The sequence below is a fragment of the Rhopalosiphum padi genome, chromosome 3 (genome assembly GCF_020882245.1).
Source record: "Rhopalosiphum padi isolate XX-2018 chromosome 3, ASM2088224v1, whole genome shotgun sequence".
Classification (NCBI taxonomy): Eukaryota; Metazoa; Arthropoda; class Insecta; order Hemiptera; family Aphididae; genus Rhopalosiphum; species Rhopalosiphum padi.
The window spans coordinates 10,453,298-10,477,279 of NC_083599.1; the positions used below are offsets into that span (position 1 = coordinate 10,453,298).

The following is a 23,982-nucleotide window of genomic DNA, read 5'->3' on the forward strand; positions in this document are numbered from 1 at the left end:
ACGGAATGCTCGATCGGCCGCGTTGACGGATAAACACATATATATATATATACATAGATACACACACACACACACACACACATTCACACACATACAGTACTGCGGCAATATTGCAGTACACGAGTGTACTTTGTACATAAATACGCACACGCACGACAACAGGTACGTACTCACAATAATATAATAATAATAATATACGATTGTCGCTTCTCCGGCAGCGATATACACGCGGCGGGCTATTGTTGTCATTTGTCATTCATATACGTGCGCGCGCGAAAGTGATTCGAGTGAATGTGCACGTTCGGCCGGCGATGACCCGGTAATCGACTGTATATTACTTATGATAAATACGTATATGTGGATGAGTGACGAGTGCCAAAAAACCGGCAGACACGTTATAGCAGTCCGCAGCGGTCCGTCCGCAGCAAGTCGCGTCGTCGTCGCACACCGCGGTCCGTGTTTCGTCGTTCGTGCAGCTGAAATTCCGGTTATAGCGCTTTGAACGATTTCTCGCGATATTTTCGCTTGCCGCTCTGCGACGTCGTCCGCGACACTACTCTACAACTGCTGTTTACTATCAAAATAATCGCAGTAATTAAATCCGGACGCGTGTCTGCCGCGGTACACGACCGTTCGTATATGGTGCGCCCGCGCCACTATGCGCCGAGACTTCCGCGACGGCCAGTGATCGCCATGCGGTGGACCGGATTCTGGATCGTGCCGTTGCTTCTGGGATGTTGCGATGCCGCGGATGTCCGGCCCGCGGCTAACCGGAATGACGGCCGCGGCGGGCCGCCGACACCGTTGGGATTGCACTCGGTGATCTCGCGCGCGCTGAGCCGCGTACGCGAATCGACGCGCGACCACCGGTTGGCGGGCGACTTGTGGCTGGAAACGGTCGACGGATCGACGGCGACTTCGGGGCCTCTGGCCGACGACCTCGTGGCCCAAGCGGACGCTGTTTTCGACAACCATCGGCTGTCGTGGCGCGACGCTGTAGTCCGAGGACTGGACTTGAACGTGTACAAGGATCGGGAGAAGCAACGATACGTACTCGGCATAACTCGGCGCACGGGAGACTCGCAAGGTTCCGGTAAATATAAAATATAATATTATTGTGTATAATGTTATTGGACACTGTGTCCGTTATAAAATCGCAACCAGTTTTAAAAATAATTATAGTCATATACATAACCATACATATAGGTATTTATTAGACGCACACTGATATTAAGCAATGTATTATCTCTATATATATATAGCCATATAGATATCTCGTATACGTACCTACTTATTTGTAATTATCAAAAATATGTGTTTTATGAGCAAAAAGTCTTCAAAATATAGTCCATGATACCTACCACGCATAAACGATAGTTTACACTACATATTTTTCATTTAACTATAAATAATAAACATTGTAATCCAAAACAAAACAAATCTCAAAATAGTAATTACATTTGTTCTTTACTTTTTTAAAGAAGTTATTTTTATATAGTAATAAGATACACTAATAGTATACATAAAAAAAATTGAAATTATAAATTTCTTAAAATATAATATTTAACAATGTGGCAAGCAATACATGTGTATTAATGTTCTGTATGTATCATTTTATTTTATTTAGTCTTTTTTAAATATTATCTTTAAATTTTTTTAATGAAAACTAAAAAAATGGACTCGTGTGACAACTAACAACTTGAAAGCGTTGTGTCTACTAAGTATTTGTATTTTGTATTTATATTAAACAAGTAACTATATTGTAGAAATGTATAACCATAAATAGAAATATTATATATAAAAACATTTAAAAAAAAAACAGTTATGTTCACTAACATCTAAAATATTTAAATGTTTACGACTCAAATCAGATTTATATCTCGCTAGTTATAGATTCTTGAATACAATTTATCGATATGCAAAATCATAGATACAATTCACACCTATATATTTTTTTTTTAAATTTATTCCTAATTAGGTAGTATTGTTTTTATTATTAATATGTGTAGGACGTAGGTAGGTAGGTACTATATATAATATTATTACAGTGCCTACTACTACTATATTATAGGTATAATTCAATAAATGAATCAATAGGTATATTTGATGCTTATTATATTTAAGACGCATTTCCGATACCTAATATGTTTTTTTCCTTGTGATTGTCAATTTGATTGCCCTCATTTAACTATTTTAAATGACCGCATTTAAGCATGTAGTTCTACACTTTAATAAAAAAAATACGTACATTTGTTACATTATATATTTGTGATATACACAATATTTTAAACTCTAATATATAATTAAGGATTTTTCAAATCATAAACCTACAATTTTAAGTAGGTTTAGTTGTTTTGACCTGGGATCGCGATATTAGCCGACTTCTCAGCAATCTTTAGCATTGTTCTGGTGTTTCCATATAGGTACCTACTGTGCACAATAGTTTATTCAACTTATATGTAAACTTGGCGGTAGCATTACTTTTGCAAAGATGCGTTTACTTTCTAATTAGTACATCATGTTTTCGAGTGTAATTAACAATTAACCACTAACCACTAATATTAGTTTTGTTAATTATTGTTGTTGTCTTAGATTAACGTTGTTTTTTGACTGTTTGATAAATTATTTTTATCGTGATACTTATAAATACCGCGATAAAGAATAATTACACTAATAAATGCTCATTGTATGAGTTCATGAGTCGTGACTAAGTTATACATAAGCGGTTCTTAAGTTTTAAGTATTCGGAACCCTGAATCCCTGATGACAGACTTTTTAAAACAACGAACCCCTTCTCCAATCTTTTTTCGAATAACGTTTTATTTTTTCATACAGTTTTTAAAAAAAATAATTTTAACAAAGATTATAAGATAAGCTATATCAGAGAAAAAAGTTTCCATAACTCGAGTATAAAATAATAATATACTTTCAAATGTGTTCCTAGTATTTCATTGTATGTACATGGTATGGATCTATGACCGGAACCGTCGATATTGCCACGGACCCCAAAGGTTTAAGAACCATTAATTATGATCTCCAATTCGATCAATTCAAATTTCCTTCACACTTTATACAACTAATAATTTAGATAGTTTATGTGGTTAAAATTTGTTTGTTCTTGTATTGCATTAAAAAATGTTTAGTTCAATATTACATTATTTTCATTGAATTCAATTATTTATTGTAAAAAGTTACGCAGATTATATTTGTATAAAATAATAAGATTAATCTAAGTGTTATACATTTGTACAATACATAAAGTAAAACATTTAATTTTATCCCCATGTAAGAACTAACGTATTGATTTATTTTTATTCTTGATGTATAAGAACATACATATATAATAGGTATTTATTTTATCGTGTAACGTGTAAGAACTTACATACTATTATGTAACTACTACTATCTAACCTACTATATTTCGTGTGGGTACCTACTAGGCAACTTCACAAATTCCAGATTATCAAATCCTAAAATTTAACTCTATATAGTATAAAACTTACCTATAAAAGACGGTGGGAACGCTCAATTTATATATTTTTTTTCCAACGCTGCCATATTTGATCATTTTTATCAAGCAATTGAGCGCGATAAATTTTTTTACTGGTATAAATAAATAGAGGAAATCATATTTTAAAAGTATATAAAAATTTTAATGCCCTATAAAAGGAGCCTAAGTCGTTTTTAGTCTTTAAATTTGAAGTGTTAAGTCTTCGATTTTTAAGCCACGACGAAGTTGAAGAAATGCTTTAGAACTAATGAGTTACGTAGAACAAGGTAAAAAAGAAAGGGTGGGCAAGTGGGTATCGATCTGCTGTATAGTACAGATGGAGAGTAGGTCATTATAATGGATGTGTTAAATTTGAATGCAATGACAGGTATCATTGTATACGAAAAACGATTCTGAACGGAGATGATTTGTCAGTCTAGGATATAATATATTATATTATTACCTATATTTAAACTGTAATTTAATTTTTTCAACTAGTGAAAGTTTCAAGTAAATTTCTACGACTTAAACTTTTTGAATAACAACAAATATTTTAAATCGTTTTAGGATACATTGTTATTTTACGCAATTTTGCACAAAATTAAATTTCACGCGCTCATAAAATGTTGTCTATATTGACGCTGGAGTTTTTTTTACATATATTTGAAAAAAAAATTATGGAGAACCTTGTATTGGGTTTTTTAAGATTAGGTGTAAATCACAAAAATGTTATACATTTTTAACTTCGAAATTCTTTGCAAATTTTCGCGATTTTGACATATTTCGTAAACATTTGAACTTGAAATGCTTATAAACAAAAATTATGATAACGATTTTTATATTTTTTTACTACGATAAGTACAACTTATAAATAAACCTTGTATTAAATTTTAAAGATCTTTTGGGAATTTTTTCTTTAGGCATTTCAAAAAAAAAACGTTGAAAAATCGAAAATTTCAATTGTCTATACAGCACAATAAAAAAATTCCCGTTTTTTCCGTTACTTTTTTAGGGTTTTTCCTGACGCTTTTGAAAACTACTGGATATAGAGTAAAATACTTTTGTAAGTATTAAAATATCAATAAGATTAACTTTCCTTTTCAAATCGGCATTCAAGTTAAAAATCAAAGCACTATTACTACTCCAAAACGTGATGACAGACACACAAAAAAAAACACACACCATTGTAAAATCAATACATTCATCATTTCGTTTAGACCATTTATATTTATTTACCATTTTGTAACAATAAAAATTAATATAAATATTTGGTATAAGATGCAGTTAGTTTAATATTTATAATAATGTGTGTTCACGCTATCCTAGAATTGTCATATAGATAATACTTATAACTTGCTTACTAATCCAATATTTGTAAATTAATGTAATATTTGTTTATTATATTTATTTTCATTTTTATTTTTAATATTTCTATACTTTTTATAAAATTATAATTATTATAAATATTTACGACTAAGATTGAAAATATTTTTATCATAAATTTTTCATATTTACATATATATTATAATTCATTTTTTAATTTATATTTTATATATTATATACATTAATTGTAATTTATTTTATTTTTATTTTTCGTTACATTTCAATTTTCAGTTTTAAAAATTCAATGTGCTGAATCATTTTATTATAGCCAATTAAATTATGTATAAAATCGTTGTATCTATGTAAATTTATTCTTAATCGTATAAGTTTTTTGAGTGAGTGGCGAGTTCTTTAGAATTGTAAGTGTTCTATCAATCGTTTGGCTATAAATATATAATATTTTTAATCGTTCGATAATCGTGTATACTAAAAAGAAATAATTTACATAATTACCACGCCAACAGACATTTTTTCTGACTACGTCATCCAAAGTCATCTTATCAACAACGATAAATTAAAATATTTTAGAATTTATATTCATAATAGATATAGTAAATATGTAATGTATATAATTTAGTATATTGTTTATAGCTAGACAATGAAATATTAAACGTTATGGTTCAATCAAAAACAAACCCTCCAAACTAAATAATAATAAGAAATGCCATTTTGTTAAATAAATAATTGTTATACTATTTATGAAATATCTTAGTATATCTTAGTCGGTGGTACTAATTGTAGAACGGAATGAAAGTAGTAACCGTAGATATAATACAGAACCATACTACATTCCAGCTTCCAATTACTAAATTTACTATACAATATAATGATTGTCAATTTTAAAATTGTTTTTTTTTTATCATCAATTATAATAATTACCTACTGTTTGATATATGTGGGCAACCTATAATTTTATCAAAATTAGGCGCTCCAGGGCAAATGTCTCCCCTTAACACGACTTACGTTTCATCGTGTACGACAGCCGACAAGTTGATAACTTCATTCTACTCATTTGATTTGTGTATTTTAAACAAAAAAAAATAGTACAAACTAGTAATTACTCATTATGTAAGACATCTTAATAATATTATTTAAAAAAAAAATTATAAAAAACCAGAGAGCTTTTTCCTGCTGTATAATTGTATAATTGATTTTAGTTCAATTAAATATCACTTGCTAATATAACTAGAAAAAAATAATTCTGAGCAAAGGATACAGACAATTTTCTTAAAACGCTAATCAAATAAAAACGTTCATATTTTTCGATATTTTTAAATTGCTATGAGAAAAACTTTGATGGAACATTTTAAAACCCTCAATATAAAAATTTAAATATTAAAATTAAAAATACAAAATAATTTATGAATTTTTTGGATTTGAATACGAATTTGAAACAAATAAATAAATAAATCATTTTTATCAATCGTTATCTATTACATGACAATTTAATAATAGTAGTTAGGTATAATATAGTTCAAGCAAAACAATACATTTTTTCAAATTTAATTTTAAGTAGTTAAAGTAGTTAGCTACTCCCAATAATATTACCGAATCTCTTCTCATGAATATTACCTACCTATATAGTATATAGTCGTGTCCTTGTACTTTTTCAGCTACTCGGACTTTTGGCGTAGTAGGACGTCGGCGAATGCAAATGTTCTTCATGTTACCGGTGATGTACAAGTTGGGTGTGATTACCACGCTGTTGACTGGTCTGGTTGTGCTCACCCTCAAGGGCGTGACCATCGGCGTGATACTGCTCATCATAGCCTTGTCTAGTATAGTGGCCAAACTGTCCAAGTTCCACAGTCCCTACGCGTCTGCACCGATGCCTGCGATATCGGGCTGGTCGGGATACCATCACGACCCTTACGACCGTTCATCGCCACAGCAACCACTGCCGCCTTTGCAAGACAAAAACATACACGTGCATGTGCACACCGGACCTGGTCCTGTGCCGCCAGCTGTGAGCTACGCGAAAAGTCCTCCGCCGCCAATGCCGCAATTGGCCGACGACGACGAAGTAAACAACTACAACAACAACAATTATTATTATAACGGCGGCGGCGGAGCGTACTGGAATCGCGCAGGTGAGGAATACTACAACGCCCCGGCGTTGAATCATTACCATCGCGGCGACAATCACCAACTGGGCGCTGAATCTACGACTGCCAGTAACAGTGTCTATCAACAGTGGTTAGGATGATAATATTATTAAGATAACACATTAGGTATATCATAATACAGGGAACCCTCTGAATACCGGATACTGTCGGTCACTGAAATATTGTCCACCGTTCGGGGGCACTGTCCGCTATTTAGAATGCTCAATTTGTAGTTTTTTTGAGGAGACTTCACTAAATTATTTTTATTTATATCGAAATTATTCGATTGTGTGTACAACACACTTGTTATGTAAAGGTGCCTGGCCACTTTCAATTCGTAACCATATTAGGTATATAATATTGCTATTTTATATACATTACAGTACGGTTATACTTATATAGTTACTTTACATAGATATAATAATACCATGATCAGGCACATTACACAACACTAATTACTTTAGGAACGGGGAAGAGGAGGTTAAATAAAAAGTTTTCAAATGAAATCTTACATGACCGTTTTGAAAAAAAAATATTTTTCCGAAAACATTTCAACCACTTACTCATACATATTGTTTACGTGCCAGGTCAAGCTTAATACTTTTATTCTTGTGGTTATCAATTGCATTAATCAGTAAATATACGTACATATACATAGCACTTTATACGAATTACTAACTGTAGACTATTAGACTAGCGACTAGCTGTTTCCTATAGGTTTAAGTAGCCAGCATGTAAAAATATATTGCAATATACAAACCAAAACTATTACTCGTATAGTATTTTACTAGTATTATTAATAAATATTTTACTATTTCAAATAGGTACCAGTGGCGTAGTTACGGGGGGGCATAGGGAGCGTTTGCCCTCCCAACCTCCTCTGAAAATTAACTTTTAAACAAAATTTGGTAATTTAAAAAAACTTTATATTGAAGTTGTATAACAAGTTGTATAGTATTAAGTTCTATATTGTATCATTTATTTTATTATTTTCATTTATTGAAATTAATTATTAATTACTACCTATGTATTTGACTTTATGTAATCCATGATTATTATGAACAATTTTGAAATTTTGCCCCCTCCCCCCAACTAAAATTCCTAGCTACACCACTGATATGTACCTATAATAAATTAAGTTAATGTTAATATTAATATATTTTATGAATGCAATACTTTAGTTGTAATAAAAATAAAATTTTGTCTTTTAAATTCAATTTTACTAATGGTTGCCATCTTTGTCTGATGAGTTTATATATAAGACATTAAACATAGATATTTAAAATTTAAAATTTCAATAATACAATGTGATTTTTTATTTTTATGTAAAAGAGATAAAACAATTGTATTATTATTCATTTAAAATGAAAAAACTATACATTTATTTATTAGCATATATTGTATATTAAAATTATATTTATATAAATAAATTTAAGTATTTAAAACAAACAAGCCATAAATGGTTTTTCATAATAACTCTTTTTATTAATATATCAAAAAAAAACCCAGTCGATAGATTTTCTTAATCAAATGTTTTTGTTATAATTAAGTTAATTTTCAGTGTAATACTATTGGTAAGTAGGTACTTGCTAAATACCAAAAATTCAGAGTTCGGTAGTACGTAACGTCATATACGAGTAAGTTAATTGTTATTGTAACATATAATGTAATGAATCAAAAATAAGCTTGTACGTTGCTATTCATAAGACTTTACCTTGCAATAATATATTAACTAATGGACAATGGTGTATTAGTTTAGGTATTTTTAAATACAAGTGAGGGGGCTAAGAGTGTCGACGTTCTTTTGCCTCTTCGTTTATTATTTATTAATGCCTATATATTATTACGATTAATTCGGGATCGTGAATACAGATTTAAACTTAAGTTCTTTAAATGGTTGCCTATGTCTGCGTGCCTTTTAATTATATGATTTTAACTATATATTATTATAACAATATATTAAGATAGATTGTTAGCTTTTTAGAATAATTTCTTACCTTAATTCTTAATTCGTATGTTGATTGTTTGAAGTATTTTGATGAGGAGTTTATTTAAAGAAAGACACTTTTTTAAAGGTATGAGATAAATTGTATGTACTTTTTGAATGTGGTAATAGACATTGTTATAAGAGTGCGACAATAGTAGCAAAGGTCGGAATGAATGTGAATACATGTTCGTGTATTGAAATGTATAGTGTAATAGGCAGGCTTGGAAGTGTTAGCAAATTAGATAAAAGCACTAAAAGAAAATCACGGTAATATGTAATAATTAATGATACATTGTATAATAATAATTTCACACCTCTTGACAAAATAACAATTTTACTAGTTTTATCAACAATATTAATTAATGAGGTACTCAAATCTTATCACGAATCACCTATTGGCGGTCATATTGGGATTTCACGTACCGTTCATAAATTACGAAACAAATATTATTGGACAAAATTATCTAAAGACACAACTCAATACATAAAAACGTGCCATCAATGCCAAATAAATAAGAAATTACCCGGTAAACCAATAGGACAATATTATAACCTATTCACTTAACAAATAAACCAATGGATAGATTAGTTTTTGACTATCTAGGACCACTAATTTCGAGTAATAAAAAGAAATACGTATTAGTACCGCATGTAGTTACACTATTAAATACATATTCACCAAAGCAGTTGAATCAGTTACTGCTGAGTCAACCGTTAAATTTCTAATACAAATTGTTTCACAATGGAAATCCTTTAGACAATGTTCATCTAATAGAGGTACCCATTTTAAAAACAATTTATTAGAAGAAGTATCAAAATGTCTAGGAATAAAACAAATTTTATCAACGGCATATTCGCCGGAAACACAGGGTTTTGTAGAAAGAGTAAACGGTACTAAATATAGTCCTTTCTTTTTAATTCATGGCTTTGAACCATAATTTCCAATAGATAGTAAATTAATATTTTAAGGCATGCCTTATGAGTCATATTACATACAAAATTGTTTAAAGAGTTAAACGATATAAGGAACAAAATCCCACAAATAGTCGAAAGGGCCCAAATCAAACAAAAAATATATTATGACAAAAGTCATATAGTATAATAAGCTTTAATCCAAGTCTTGGTTAAATTTCCATTTTTAAAAGTAGGGGAATTTCCCAAATTAGCACAAAAATATAGAGGCTCATTTTAAATAATAAAAAAAATTACTGATATAAATTATAAAGTACCTAAACATTAAGTTGAATAATAACCTAACTGAAGACAGACACGTACACAAAAAAAAATTTCGAGAGGGAGGTTTACAAAATATAACAATACAAATTGTGCCGCAACATAATAAAACAATTTTTTTCTCGTTACTCAAAATTATTCCGAGGGGGGAGGTGTTGAACCCCAAACCCCCCTGTATATCTGCCTGATTGAAGACGTTATTCATTTTAGAAGAATCAAGCCATATTATCATAGAGATAATCAATAAATATATTAAATATGAATATATAAGTACATTAATCAAAATATTAATAATTTTTAGAGACAATAGACTCTACGGTTTTATATTTTTTATACAACTTTTTGTTATCTTTGTAAAATATAATAATATAATATTCATACCTAATTTAAAAAAATAAATATTTATTTAAAAAAAAAAAAAATGTATAAAAAAAGTCACCCTCATTCACAAATGCGTTCATTGGATACTGCACTGGTCGAAAACTCGAAATTACATATTTCATTAGTTTATAAATAAACAATTGCCATCATGCAACTATATTGTTCAATCAAATGAATACTCTAAAAAAACCAAACAAGAACAATACAAGTCAATTACCTTACGAAAAAAATGTTTAGCATTTGACTATTTGAGAATTTTTGTTACGAAATGATCATTCTATAGGAAGTGCTACATCAAACAATTAGTATATTCATACTATGATATAATTGATATACTATTATACTATAATATGGCGCTATATATAAAAAAAAAAATACAACAACAAATATAACTGATCACGCTTTCATCAGACGTTATGAAAGAAATTATAGCTGCCAAGGAGCGTCAAACTCCACAAAAAATATGATCATGAAAAGCAATTATAAAATACATTAGATACGGATTAGCATATAAATTTTTAAAGAAAAGACAATATATATTTATTATTTTATTAAGCTTAGAGGCCAAATAACTCAACTATTAAAATGATATAGTTTGAACACTATAAAGTTGAGATGCAAATTACTTTAAGCACAAGAACACAATTAAGCTTGGATCAAACCAAAAAACAAATACCTCAAATCAATTACAGGATAGTCAAATACACCGGACAGAAGTTTCAAGAAAGGAATTTGTGTAAACCAAATGAAAAATAATTTTACATATCTATTATTAATTTTTAAAACTATTAAATATTTTAACCAATTTATATAACTGTTAACAATTGTATTTATATTATATGATAATCAATCTATATAAAACCTACCTATAAAATATTTTTTTCTTATACTGTAAAATATTACATATTAACTATATTATATTACGAGGACATACAAAAAAAACTAGGGTGGATGTACCTAATGGTATTCATATTACGCCACTAAACTTCATATTTTATATCTTCAATAATAATATTAAAATTATATTAATAATAGTATAATACTATTTCACAGTACTATTTACAATAACATATTTTGTACCTATTATTTACAAAACAAACAACAACACTTAACAATCGCACAACAAGGACGAAGGGTCAATAATATAAATAAAACCAAAAGTCTCATCACCGGAGCGGTGACTGGAGCAGTCGTAGTAGTACCGGTATAACAGACTCAGAGCTACACACCACGTACGAGTGTTCGCTAATAGCGTTCATTCTCGTCATTGACCATTCTACTAACTTTGCGTGTATAATTGTAATTTTATAATTTAAATTAACAAGTATTTTAATTATTTCACTTAAAAAGTGACTATTTGCTCTATTTTCATCTGTTCTGTGGATTTTCATCCTTTGGATTCAGCACAGAGAGTGATCACCTCTTTTTAAAGTACACAAGTAAGTGATCATATACTATTAAAAAAACAACAAGCGTAAAGAACTTACCTTGAGTGTGATAAGACAATAACGTTTTATCTATACAAATAATAAAGGGTTAATTTTAATACAATACATATGTAATAACTTTTAATAAATCTATACTCAGTCCCTAAGTTTCGTTCTCAGCAGTAATACTATATAGGCTTTAACTTATAGTAAAAGTAAGGTCAGCCGTCAGGATTGTTACTACTCCTAGCCCTATTAATTGTTATTCGTTAAAAGTACTCGACCACAACATCTAGGTTAATATGTTATTATTAAGGTAAAATTTTATCAATAGCAACGCGCAAGCTTATTTTTGATTCATTACAATAGAAGCTTTTTCGAATAATGCTAAGATAACTTCTTTGATTATTAATTGAAGTAATTGCATTAATTATTATAAAAGTGTCTAACTTTTTATAATGAAAATTAAATTTCTATAAACTCTGTAAAAAAAAAAATCTTTTTTAATTAAATTCATCTGAAACCAACAATAATATTTTATGTAAATAATTACTATAATTTGATTTTATTATAATTACATATATCATAAATCATAATACACAAGGATTGAAGAATTTGTATTTTAATTTTGTCTGTGTATATCGTAACAAAAAATTAAGAAAAAACAGAAAAACAAAAAAAAACAAAAGCTGGCTATGTAAAAAAAAAATTAAAAATGTAATACAAGATTCCACAGAAGTTGTTCTTGTAACACTTTAAAAATATTCAAAATGCATAGATACAATACATTTTTATAAGCGCTTCAAGTTTAATATAATCCATCCGAATCATCATGGCAATAAACTGAAAATTATTATGTGTTTAAAAATGTATACATTTTTTTAATTTCAGTAGAAATAAGCCAAAATCTTTTAGCACTAAATATATTATAATCAACTTTACAGAATTAAATTTTCAAAATATTTAAATCAATTTTAAGCCATAGTTATTCATACACGAACTAATTTACGCCGAATTTTGTTACGTCGTAATCGACTTATACGGTTAATAACAACTACTAATAATAATATAATAATTATAGTAGGTATATCATAATGTATTATACGATTTATTTTGTCAAAAATTTAGTTCAACACCCAGCTTCTGCGTATTACTAGTAGTAATAAATTACCATTAGCAATATAAATGTATAATAAAATATCCTTAGAAGTATATAATATAGACTTGTTCATCTCCGTTTAAAATCGTTTTTCGTAAACAATGATGTATAATTTAATTAAAACATAATACATCCATTACAGTGGTCAGTGACCCACTCAATGACGAGGTACACTTGACACCTACTATAGGTACAGCAGAGCTAATTTTCCAATATTTTTTTTTAACGTGCCTGTTAAATGTCTTTGTTCACGTTAAAATAATGTTTTAAATGACTGTACAGTAAACGTGTATAGATATATATGGCATAACCACTAAAATGTTTTCTATAATCTATTTAATATAAATTGACAAGTTGAACACTAATAATACTTAAAATAGCTTATTGTCTATAGACAATTTCATTAATTATTATATTATTTGATATTAAAGTTACCTATTTATTAATTTTTTTTTATACAGTAGTATTATGCATAAAGATTTTTCAAATTTATATAATATGTAGTTCATTTAGGTACTAAATTAGCTTTTATTTACATTATATCCTTAGTCCAGCCATACTCTAAGAACAGATTGTTAAAATGAATTTAAATTTTAAAACCAAGATCTGTATTTATAACATTTAATATTTTTAATTTATAGTATATAATTTTAGGTATATTTTTAGTATATCATTTGAACTTAAATAGTTCCAAGTAAACATATATGCTATAGGCTATAACTACTTAAAAATGGTTTTTGTACAACTGCTGACATTCAACTATTTATCTAATGTAAGTGTGTATAAAAACGATACAGGAGTAATAATTTTATATTATAAATAATTATTTATCTAAAATATAATTAATTTTATTAATTTACCCTTGCGTCATTATTATAATATATGTAATTATTATACTTTTTTATTGGAATAAACTATATAATATAAGCATAAACAGTTACAATGACTATAGGATATAATATAAACTTACTAGGAAGGTATATATTTTACAAACGCTAGGCCCTAATCGATTCAAAATGTATATTTTTTTAACAAATTACGTAAAAAAAGATATCGTATATTAACTATCTATACCTTATAGTAAGACAGTATTTAAATATAAATTTGACAAAAATACATGCACACCTTCCTAATTATATTTATTGTTATTAATAAATGTATTTGTATTTTTTAGGTTAACAAAATAATATTTTATTATATTCTTATTCAATATTTTTATTTTACCAAATTTACGTGGATAGTTATCTGACTATTATACGTGGTGGTAATAAACATACAATATGAAAATAAAATATTATAAAATAGTTATAACTTATGGTACTTATGACAATATTATAATATATAAGGCACAAAATAACATACATTGAATCTAATTTTGAGTCATAATATATGATAACATACTATATAATAAAATGTAGGTAATGTACCTTACGAGATATTACATTCATTAATATAATTTATAATACATCATTGGTGATTTTGTTCATAAATAGTCTTATGTTATAGCACTACGTTCGACTACGTCGAACATGTGCAGAGAGCATTACATTATAAATTTAATAAATTATTAAGCATTAGAAAAACTGTCTGTTGGACAATTACTAACGGCCATTAAATATTGCTCCGAATTCCGGAACACCGTTGAAACCGTAATTTTGAGCCATGAGCAATGAATCCTGAAACACGATTTATAATATTTAATTAATGTGGTCTGTAAGGAGTTGTGTCAAACGTAATTAAGTGTCAGACAGAATTAATAATTACCCCAGTTGAGCCACGAATCGAAGTACTGTGTGCATTTTGTGACCAATTACGCATCATATTAAAAGCGATCAACAGAATTGCGAACTTGCCCACTGCCATAGCTTTCAAAGCTAACAATTTCAATTTCATTATGAAAAACGGTATGAGCATGGTTTGAATAACAAATGGTATTAAAAGGAGAGGCAAGAATTTTTCCTTAAACGAATGCTTTTTCTTCTTGTGTTTGCCCAAAGGTTTCTTTTTTTTTAATGGCTTAATGTGGCCTTTTTCACTGTCCACTGTAATAATAATAAAAAAAAAAAAATTAAACCTATTACAATATAACAAAACAAATTATTTGTAAATTTCGTGAAAGACGTAACTATAGAGGTGTCTTATTTTTAGAAAATGCAATACGGATTTCAAAAACAGTATAAAATGTAGGTCTCAATCTTGTCATCCAAATAATAATAATTTAATTTATTCTCACTTATGAATGCTGTTTAAGATTAATATAAATATATGTTTACATACAATATATCTGGTGTATTTACGATTGCAGTACTTATAGTATCAATCGAGTTTGTCGTGCGTGTTCCATACCTCGTATAATTTTTAATATGTATCAGAATCATAGTATAACTGTTCCTTTATACTCACCCAAAGACGTATCCTTGACCGCATAAGCATTAGCCACTACATCGGTTGCTGTAGTAGTTAGGGCACTCGTGCCGAGTACTTCGTCTTCGATGTCTCGCGATGACAGCGGCAGCGGTGTGGATGACTGCAGCGATTGATCTGTGGTCGGCAAAGCGTTAGTCGAATCGACTACAGACTGCAATACTAATATTGCGACGCACGCGAAAACGGCTAAACCGCACGTGGAAAGTGACATTTTCCTTGTGTCAACACAAAAAACCGCGTCGAAAATGTGATACTTTATAATAAATTATTATGATATTATATTGTGTTGACCGAACGACACCGGTGAACGGGAACGACTGTGTAGAGACGAGACGCCGGTGACAACCGTCGACGCACCTTAAGACAACTGCAGTGTATGGTGTTATAATACGATAGGTGCCTCTTAACTGTCTATAAAACGATAAAAATAATAATAATAATAATATATGACGTGTATGATGAGAGGACGTTTGAACGCGATCGCTACGTCCGAAACGAATGCCTTCCGAACGCTTACATCGACACGTATAAAACGAATAGAAAATTAATATACGTGCCGGTAGGTATACGACGGGTATCCGATTGACCGACCATGGCCGTGGTACCCGGGGGGGACCTTGACCGAATACTTTCACGTGATCACGGTAGTAAGTGGGTTATACGGTTTTATATACACGCACGCGCGAGCGACGCAAGTATGTTATATATAATTTATAATAAATTCACACAGACACACACATATATACATACATACATACATACGTATATACATATATATATATATATATATATAGGAGGTACCTACCTATATATATGAATATATAATACCAATCGTTTGTATGTACGATGATAAGACATCCGGTTATGTTACGCGAAGAAGTCTTCCACTCAGGATTTAAAGGAAAATATATTTTAATATATTCAGACATACCTATCGCATCGCTATACCATTATTATTATTATTATTATTGTTAAACAGATATATACTGTGGGCATAGACGATACGATTGAGGTATGTGTGTATATTTTTATGATATTCCAATATATGCGGTCTGCGTCTTCCAATGTCTATACTACTTCTCATCGGGTACGCGCGTGTGAAATCGTCGCGTCTCATGGCACATAATAATATTTATCGATATATAGGTTTGATATATTTGCTACGGCTCATGGTTACAAAACAGTTGTCGACGTGCAATACGCATTAATGTACGCGAAACTCTGCAGTAGGTATGTAGGTAATACGGTATGTGCCTAAAGTCCTGTGTCGCCCTAAGTAAATGCCTCTCATCCCCGCAATAGTTCAATATGATATATTCAAATGCAATTTTTTTTTACAGTAATCCACTCTAAAAAATTTGTTTAAAACAATAAAATAATCCAAATCTTGATTTGATATGGAGAAATTTAGAATGTATTGAATTTTTTTGGTATACTATATAACATACGCGTTATTTTGACGACGATGGATATATAATAATAATGATGTGACACCGATTACATTTGGTTCAAATATACCTTTATAGGCACCTACTGCAGCTATAGCTGGAAGAGAAAGTAATTCTTTCCACAAGTCCATTTTCGAATAATACATTAATGATTAATACTATAGGTATGTAGGTATATATATGCATCGATATACTTACGCATAGTACCTACTTACATTTTTTCGGAATTTTATGTATTGGTAAATTATAATTTTTATATATAGCTGTGCTCATATGATGCTTAAGTCTATAATGTATATATTTCAAACATTTCATATAAAGGGATAGCGAATAATGATAGAAATAATAAAATGCTGCGCAACGACTAAGTCTACCAATATTTTAATGTTTATTTTTACAACTCCCATTAACCTATACTATATTACTAAACTATAGTACCTATAATTTTTGAAAATATTTTTTTATTTCTGTAGACTAATACGTGGAATAACTGATTTAACCGGAATTACTTGATTACGTTAATCCAGTTATGATTTAAATTACCACTCATGTTTTTTTTTATTAAAAAATAACTAAGTTTCTTGATGTACTATAACTTATATATTTAAGAGCTGACATTAAATTTCAAATTAAATTAATTATTATGGGGAGAAATTTTAGATAAATGCGGTGATTTTTAATTCCAAGGAATTTAGTGTAGTCAAATAATAATCAGAATCTGAATTTTGAAAAAATTGTAGATTTTATGTAAATGGGTTTTAATTACATACCCATAGTTACATCATTTTATAGGTAAGTGGTATATTTAAGTCTAACATTTATACATAACTTGAGAACCATATCTTAGAGTATTATGATTTGATATAATATAATAGGTCCTTTCCAGCATAGCTGTTAAAGATTCGTAAATTTTCAGAAACTTAATTATGGCGAAGTTAATAGAACAACATCTTTGAAATTTGTTAATATATAAATTTATTAAGACCGTAAAAATAAAAATCACCATGTAATCAAAGTAAAATACAAGAAAAATATATTTATTTGAATTATAAATAAATGTAAGCTTTTTTTTATATAATATATTGTATAAGAAGAAACTAAGATACTAATTTAGTAAATTTGAGTTTATAAAGATTTCAATTCTATAAAATTAATTTTTTTGACTCCCGTGGATTATTTGATTTTTTTTAAACATAATACCTGTAAGTAGATACTTCTTATTCATCTTATTTATCCGAAGCGAGGGTCAACTACTCTTATATTTGTCTTCCATTTCTCTCTACCCATAATTATCTCTACATCTATGCCACGCGCCTTCATTATTCCTAATCATAACCCTGACCTCTAACCACTTTTTCTTTAGCCTACCTTCTCCCTCGGCTTGCTATTATATTCAAATAATCAAATATTCAATAAAATACTTAAATAATTATATAGAACAAAAGTATTATAGTTATGTATATAATTATAGGTATTTTTTAATATGTTATTTTAATTGTTTGATTTTATTATCAATATACTTAATTTTTTCAAAAATACGTTAACTATATAGATTGGCAATATAATTTATTTGTTTGAAATTACTGCAAGTCCGTTGAAAATTACGTATAATTGTGTATACAGTTATACTATCAATAAATTTTCAACCCATATTGGTACCATACTTATACTTGCATACTAAAAGTAAATTACTGATTTAGTAGATATACTACGGCGTATAATTACTGTAACAATACTCATAGGAAACACATTATCTAAAATTAAACATTGATACATTAACATATCGATAAAAATACTAAAATGATTGATTGATATATGTTTATAGTCCATTAATCTATAATACGTTGACTCATACACAATTAGTGAAAATAATCAATCATAATAATATATTATTGTGCGATATCATGGTATATTACTAAATAACATCCAGATCCAATGTACTTTAAATTATAAATCAATATAAATATAAGTATGTTACTAATGAATCCCAGAATCATTAGTAATGATTATTATAGCGTGTATTAAAATGTATAACATTAAAAATGAATACAATTGTAACGTTACTCGATTGCTTTGTAACATAAATATAAATCAAATATATTCTGATCTGAAAAAAGAAGGTATATAAATGTATAATAATTTTTACAATATATTACATTAAAATAATATTCCTTTATTTATACAAAAATAAAGGGTAAACAATTATTATAAACGATTAATTACCTTTAATATACATAATGTTTTTATCCATATTTTGTATTAACATTTATAATGAGTTTTAACAAATGTTTGGACCTAATACATCTGCTTATTTTTTTTTTTTGCTTTATATTATGTAATTATAGTTTAAAATAGTAAACTTGAAAAGGTTTAATTTCGCATATTTCGGTGTTAATTTTTTACTTTTTTTTATTTCTACTTTGAGACAATGCTAATATGGTAGATACATACAAAATGTAATTGGTTTTTATAATTTTAAAAATTATACTGAGCACAGAAACAAATAACTAGTATTCTATAATAAGAAAAAAATATAAACGGATAAATGGATTTTAAGGATTCTAGATTATCTCTTAGATTTTTAATATATTTTTTTTTTTTTTTTTTTAATGTGTTTTAAGTGCTTACTTAATTTAGTTCTTATGATACTATTCTTAAGATCTTCATAGTTTTTTGATTGCTTATTTTTATGGTTTTATGTGCTGCAAGTCTCAAAACATAATTATAATATAATTATATCATGTAAATATTGTATATATTGTATATACTTGCATTGTTGTCAGTGGCGCCCAATATATATTTTTCAGGTGTAGCAAGAAATAATTCTACCCACCCACCCACCACCTTATAAACTCAAAAGTCAAAATAATATTATTTTAATTGATAATATTAGTAAATATTAAGGTACCAACCAATATAATCTGTGTTTTGTCAGAATAAGGTGTATTAATTTTTAAAGAGATATACCAAATGTGTATTAATATACATTAATATACATTCATACCAATATGTAACAGGCATTATATTTTTTAAATTCATTAAAACCTTCAAAATAAAAATTTATTTTCGAGTATTATGTAAATAGTATACAGTATAGGTGGTTTACTGTTTATTTCAAACGGTTTACGAAATATAAAGCATGAACAAAATACAATAACATTATCATTATTTTATAAAAATAATTAATAATGAACATATTTCAAGTTAATTATTTTATATTATCATACCCATTACCTAGTACCCACCCTCCCCTTATTTTCAAGGTGTAGCGACCGCTACACCTAGTAATAGGGTTGGGCGCCACTGATTGTTGTATTCAGGGGATCTGGATTCAATACTCTTTCGAAACTTCTTAATATAAGTAAGTTTTTATGTTTAAAATATTAAAAGAGTTTTATTAATAAAATTGTTGTTATTGATAGGACCTCTTCCCTAAATACTAAATATTTGCATATTATGATTGATTGTTTTAATTAAAATAACTGGTTGGCTGTGTCACTAAATTACAATTAAACATTTTAAACCAATTTCCCTATTAACCTACCTATCTTCACTATAAACCAAAATATATATTGGGTCAATACCCACCCGCTGGTACCGTATCATATTAGCCACAGAATGGAGTGTACACCTGCAGACATGCCTGATAATTAAACATTTAAACACAGTTTTCAAATTTCCATTACCTATTTAACAAATATATTTTATTATTATTATTATTATTATTATTTGGGTTACACAATCTATACAAATTAAATACAATAAGCGTAAATGATAATAAGAGTAAATACAGACATTGAAGATTTGAGTTGGAGAAGCCATCCACTGGCGACACTCTTTAAAATTTAACAAAATAAAACATATTTAAAATTATTTTTTAATTATATTATTTTATTTTTTATTTTAACATATTAAAAGTATTTTATACGAGGAGAATTTTTTATTATAGATTATTTTGTATAATCAGGAAAAATTGTACACAACTTAATTTATTGATCGTATACCTAAGTATTAAGTATATACCTATTCAGTTTACTTGGTCTAGTCAGTCAATGTTAAGAATATTTTCAGCAGTTAGTCAAAACAATTGCTCCTAAACAATTATTCTTGACATTCAAATTGGTTTTATAGTTATTTTAGTTTATTTAATAAATACTAGATAAACGATGTAATTAACAATTTTGTTGGTTAATTTTTAAATTTAATTTTTTTTTATTTTAAATTCTTAGACTATAAAATTAAATGCTAAATATTTTAACAGAGTATAATATATATATTTTTTAATAAAATTCCCTAGTAGAACAAATATGATAATATAATTTAAGATTTGTATAGGTATTAGGTATACTATATTATGGTTGATAATTTTAAAACGCATTAAACTTTTCATTTTGCAATAAAAAAACAATAATTATAAGGTATAGCGTATAGGTACGGTTACATGCAATTTTTAATGTTTACTAAATAAATTTAATAAACTACACTTATGGAGTCGCTTAACCAGATCGGTTGTTGACCAAACTAACGGCAGTATACCAAAATTATAATCGGTATTCGGTTGGATGGGTAGATTAACATTATAATACATTTACTACATTATGGTGAAAATAAACTACTATGATCCGCAGACATGGCAGGTTAATAAGGTTATTCACTTAATATGAAAATGTGTGTTGAAAATCACGTGCTTCGTGATAGAATGATAATAATAATTTAATTATAAGTTGATTTTGATTTTCAAACTGTTTCAAGAATTATTTTTCTTCCCCGAAATTGAAAACACCGCAAGCATAATATTAGTTATTACATTTACACTTAAAGCGACAAAAAATAATTTGAGAACTGTGACCCCTATATATTTTGACTGTTGGGTATACCGTATACATATTTCACATAAATATATACAATTATAATAAAAAATATAAAAATTAAAAACTGAAGAATTCGTTCTGCTTTACTAGAGTAAATGTGTGTGTACCTCGTCATCGATAGTAGACCACTCTACCGTATATTATGATAATATATTATAATTATTAACTAATAATAAGACTTTATCATCGTACGCAGTAGAATAAAAAATATGCTTATGGTATAAATAGTAATTGTGATTATTATAACGGCTAAAAAGTACAACTAAATAAGTATTAAGTAAAATAGATCAAAGAGAAATCATTATTTTTTTTTTTAGTTTGCAACTTCATAAATTTTTGAACGTTGCATATTTATAAGAAAAAAAATTATTTTTATGAATTTTGGATTTCTTTTAGAAAAACTTATAAAGAATCGTGTATTCATTTTTCAGTTTTGACTATTAAAATTGAAAATTTTATTCATAACTAAATAATAATTTTCATAATTTTGACAAATGTTATCGAAAGATTATTGATTATAAAATCAAATTGTGCATAATACATATTTTTAATATTTTTTAAATGTTAATTGTTATACAACTTATGATAAACCATTTGCATTATATTTTCAGGTTAGTTGATCGAAAAACATTATTATCAATATTCATCAGAAATAACTAAAAATATTTTAAAATTTCAAATGCCTATATGTTTATAATTTAAAAAAATAGCATACAATTAGTTGAAATATTTCAAATTCTTTACAGTCTATATATAAAATGATTATTAATAATTTATTATTTTTACCAAAAGATTTCAAGTTATCGCCATCAATTAAAGGGAAATTATTATTTACGTTTAAATTTCATCTATATACTTAATAATTTCAACCGTTTATAAAAAATTAATGTAGCTTTGCGCTTAACTTGTTTTTCTTATTACAGTAACAAAAACTTAAAAGGAACCTTTTATTAAGCACTTGTTTAAGCACAAGATCTGAAAATTATATACATTTTATATTTTTTTTAACAATAAAATAATTTGCAAATGTGGTGATTTTAACGAAATTTTATTTAAATCGTAACTATAACGTAAATGAAAAAATAAATATTTTTAATAAGTCATTATTATTCTTTGAAAAAATTAAATTTTTTTTTTAATTATTAATTATTTACTTTTGTTGATCAGGTCGTCAGACCCGTAAAATCTAAGATATTTATAATAGAATCTAGGAAATACAAGCCTCGGAAAAAAAGCCTCACACCAGCTAAATAAATTATTCGTTATTTTATTATGATTTACATAATCAAATAAAATCATCAATCATTATGTAATCAATCTATGTAACTTTTCTTTAGCATATCTATAAGTATATAGTTGCAATCTGCATTTGACATTGTCAATAATTGTCATTTATATCTACATAATTTAAAATTTTTTTAAATAATTGTCATTTATTATTTGTATAATAAAATTAAAAAATAATTATTAAAAATTTAAAAATAAATTATTTAAATTATACTTATAAAAATGACAGTTATTTTATATTTTTTAATTTTTTAATTTTTATCCTTTAACATTTTTAAATTTTATAGGTTCAAATGACAAATTTAATGACAATTATTGACAATGTTAAATGCAGACTGCAGCTATAGGCAGTTTTAGATATGTTAAAGAAGTGTTACATAGACAAATGTAATAATTATATTTTGTAAATAATATAATCATATTATAATTATGTAAATCATAATAATTAACGAATAATGTATTTAGTTCATTGGTTGGTGCCGGGCTTTTTTTTCGTATACCTTATAATAATAATATGGTCCTGGATAATTTAACTAGGTATATATATATTATTTGTATAATGTTAAATATATTCTGATGGTACCTAAACTAATATTATTTTCGCTTATTTGAAAATAGCAACTAAGGAACGGTATAGTTTTTCTCAAAATAAATATAGGAAGTATGTACCTACTCTAACTCCCTCCGAAAATAAATTATGGTTTAGTCGCTTGGACTAGGAAGGGGTATGCAGAGGTCCACCTCCGTAGCTCGTATATTTACGTAAATCACGTAGGTATTCGCA

At 27.7% G+C, this 23,982-nt stretch overlaps 2 protein-coding genes across 2 annotated transcripts; one reads left to right on the forward strand and one right to left on the reverse strand.

The window, feature by feature from the left end:
- The first annotated feature begins 120 nt into the window (after positions 1-120).
- On the forward strand, positions 121-8,195 carry LOC132924267 (uncharacterized). Its single transcript, XM_060988467.1, has 2 exons — positions 121-1,093; positions 6,487-8,195. The coding sequence occupies exons 1-2, from the start codon at positions 640-642 to the stop codon at positions 7,077-7,079; spliced, it is 1,047 nt and encodes a 348-aa protein (XP_060844450.1). The 5' UTR covers positions 121-639; the 3' UTR covers positions 7,080-8,195.
- A 5,289-nt stretch (positions 8,196-13,484) lies between these two features.
- On the reverse strand, positions 13,485-16,161 carry LOC132924268 (uncharacterized). Its single transcript, XM_060988468.1, has 3 exons — positions 15,569-16,161; positions 14,930-15,207; positions 13,485-14,841 (listed from the first exon to the last, which is right to left on the reverse strand). Exons 1-3 carry the CDS (start codon positions 15,801-15,803, stop codon positions 14,767-14,769), a joined length of 588 nt encoding a protein of 195 aa, XP_060844451.1. The 5' UTR covers positions 15,804-16,161; the 3' UTR covers positions 13,485-14,766.
- Between the last annotated feature and the right edge of the window lie 7,821 nt (positions 16,162-23,982).

Coding starts and splice junctions, on each gene's coding strand:
- LOC132924267 (XM_060988467.1), top strand. CDS start 640: ATGGTGCGCCCGCGCCACTATGCGCCGAGACTTCCGCGACGGCCAGTG. Junction 1,094..6,486: donor GGGAGACTCGCAAGGTTCCG/GTAAATATAAAA, acceptor GTACTTTTTCAG/CTACTCGGACTTTTGGCGTA.
- LOC132924268 (XM_060988468.1), bottom strand. CDS start 15,803: ATGTCACTTTCCACGTGCGGTTTAGCCGTTTTCGCGTGCGTCGCAATA. Junction 15,208..15,568: donor GGTCAAGGATACGTCTTTGG/GTGAGTATAAAG, acceptor TTATTATTACAG/TGGACAGTGAAAAAGGCCAC. Junction 14,842..14,929: donor CGATTCGTGGCTCAACTGGG/GTAATTATTAAT, acceptor ATCGTGTTTCAG/GATTCATTGCTCATGGCTCA.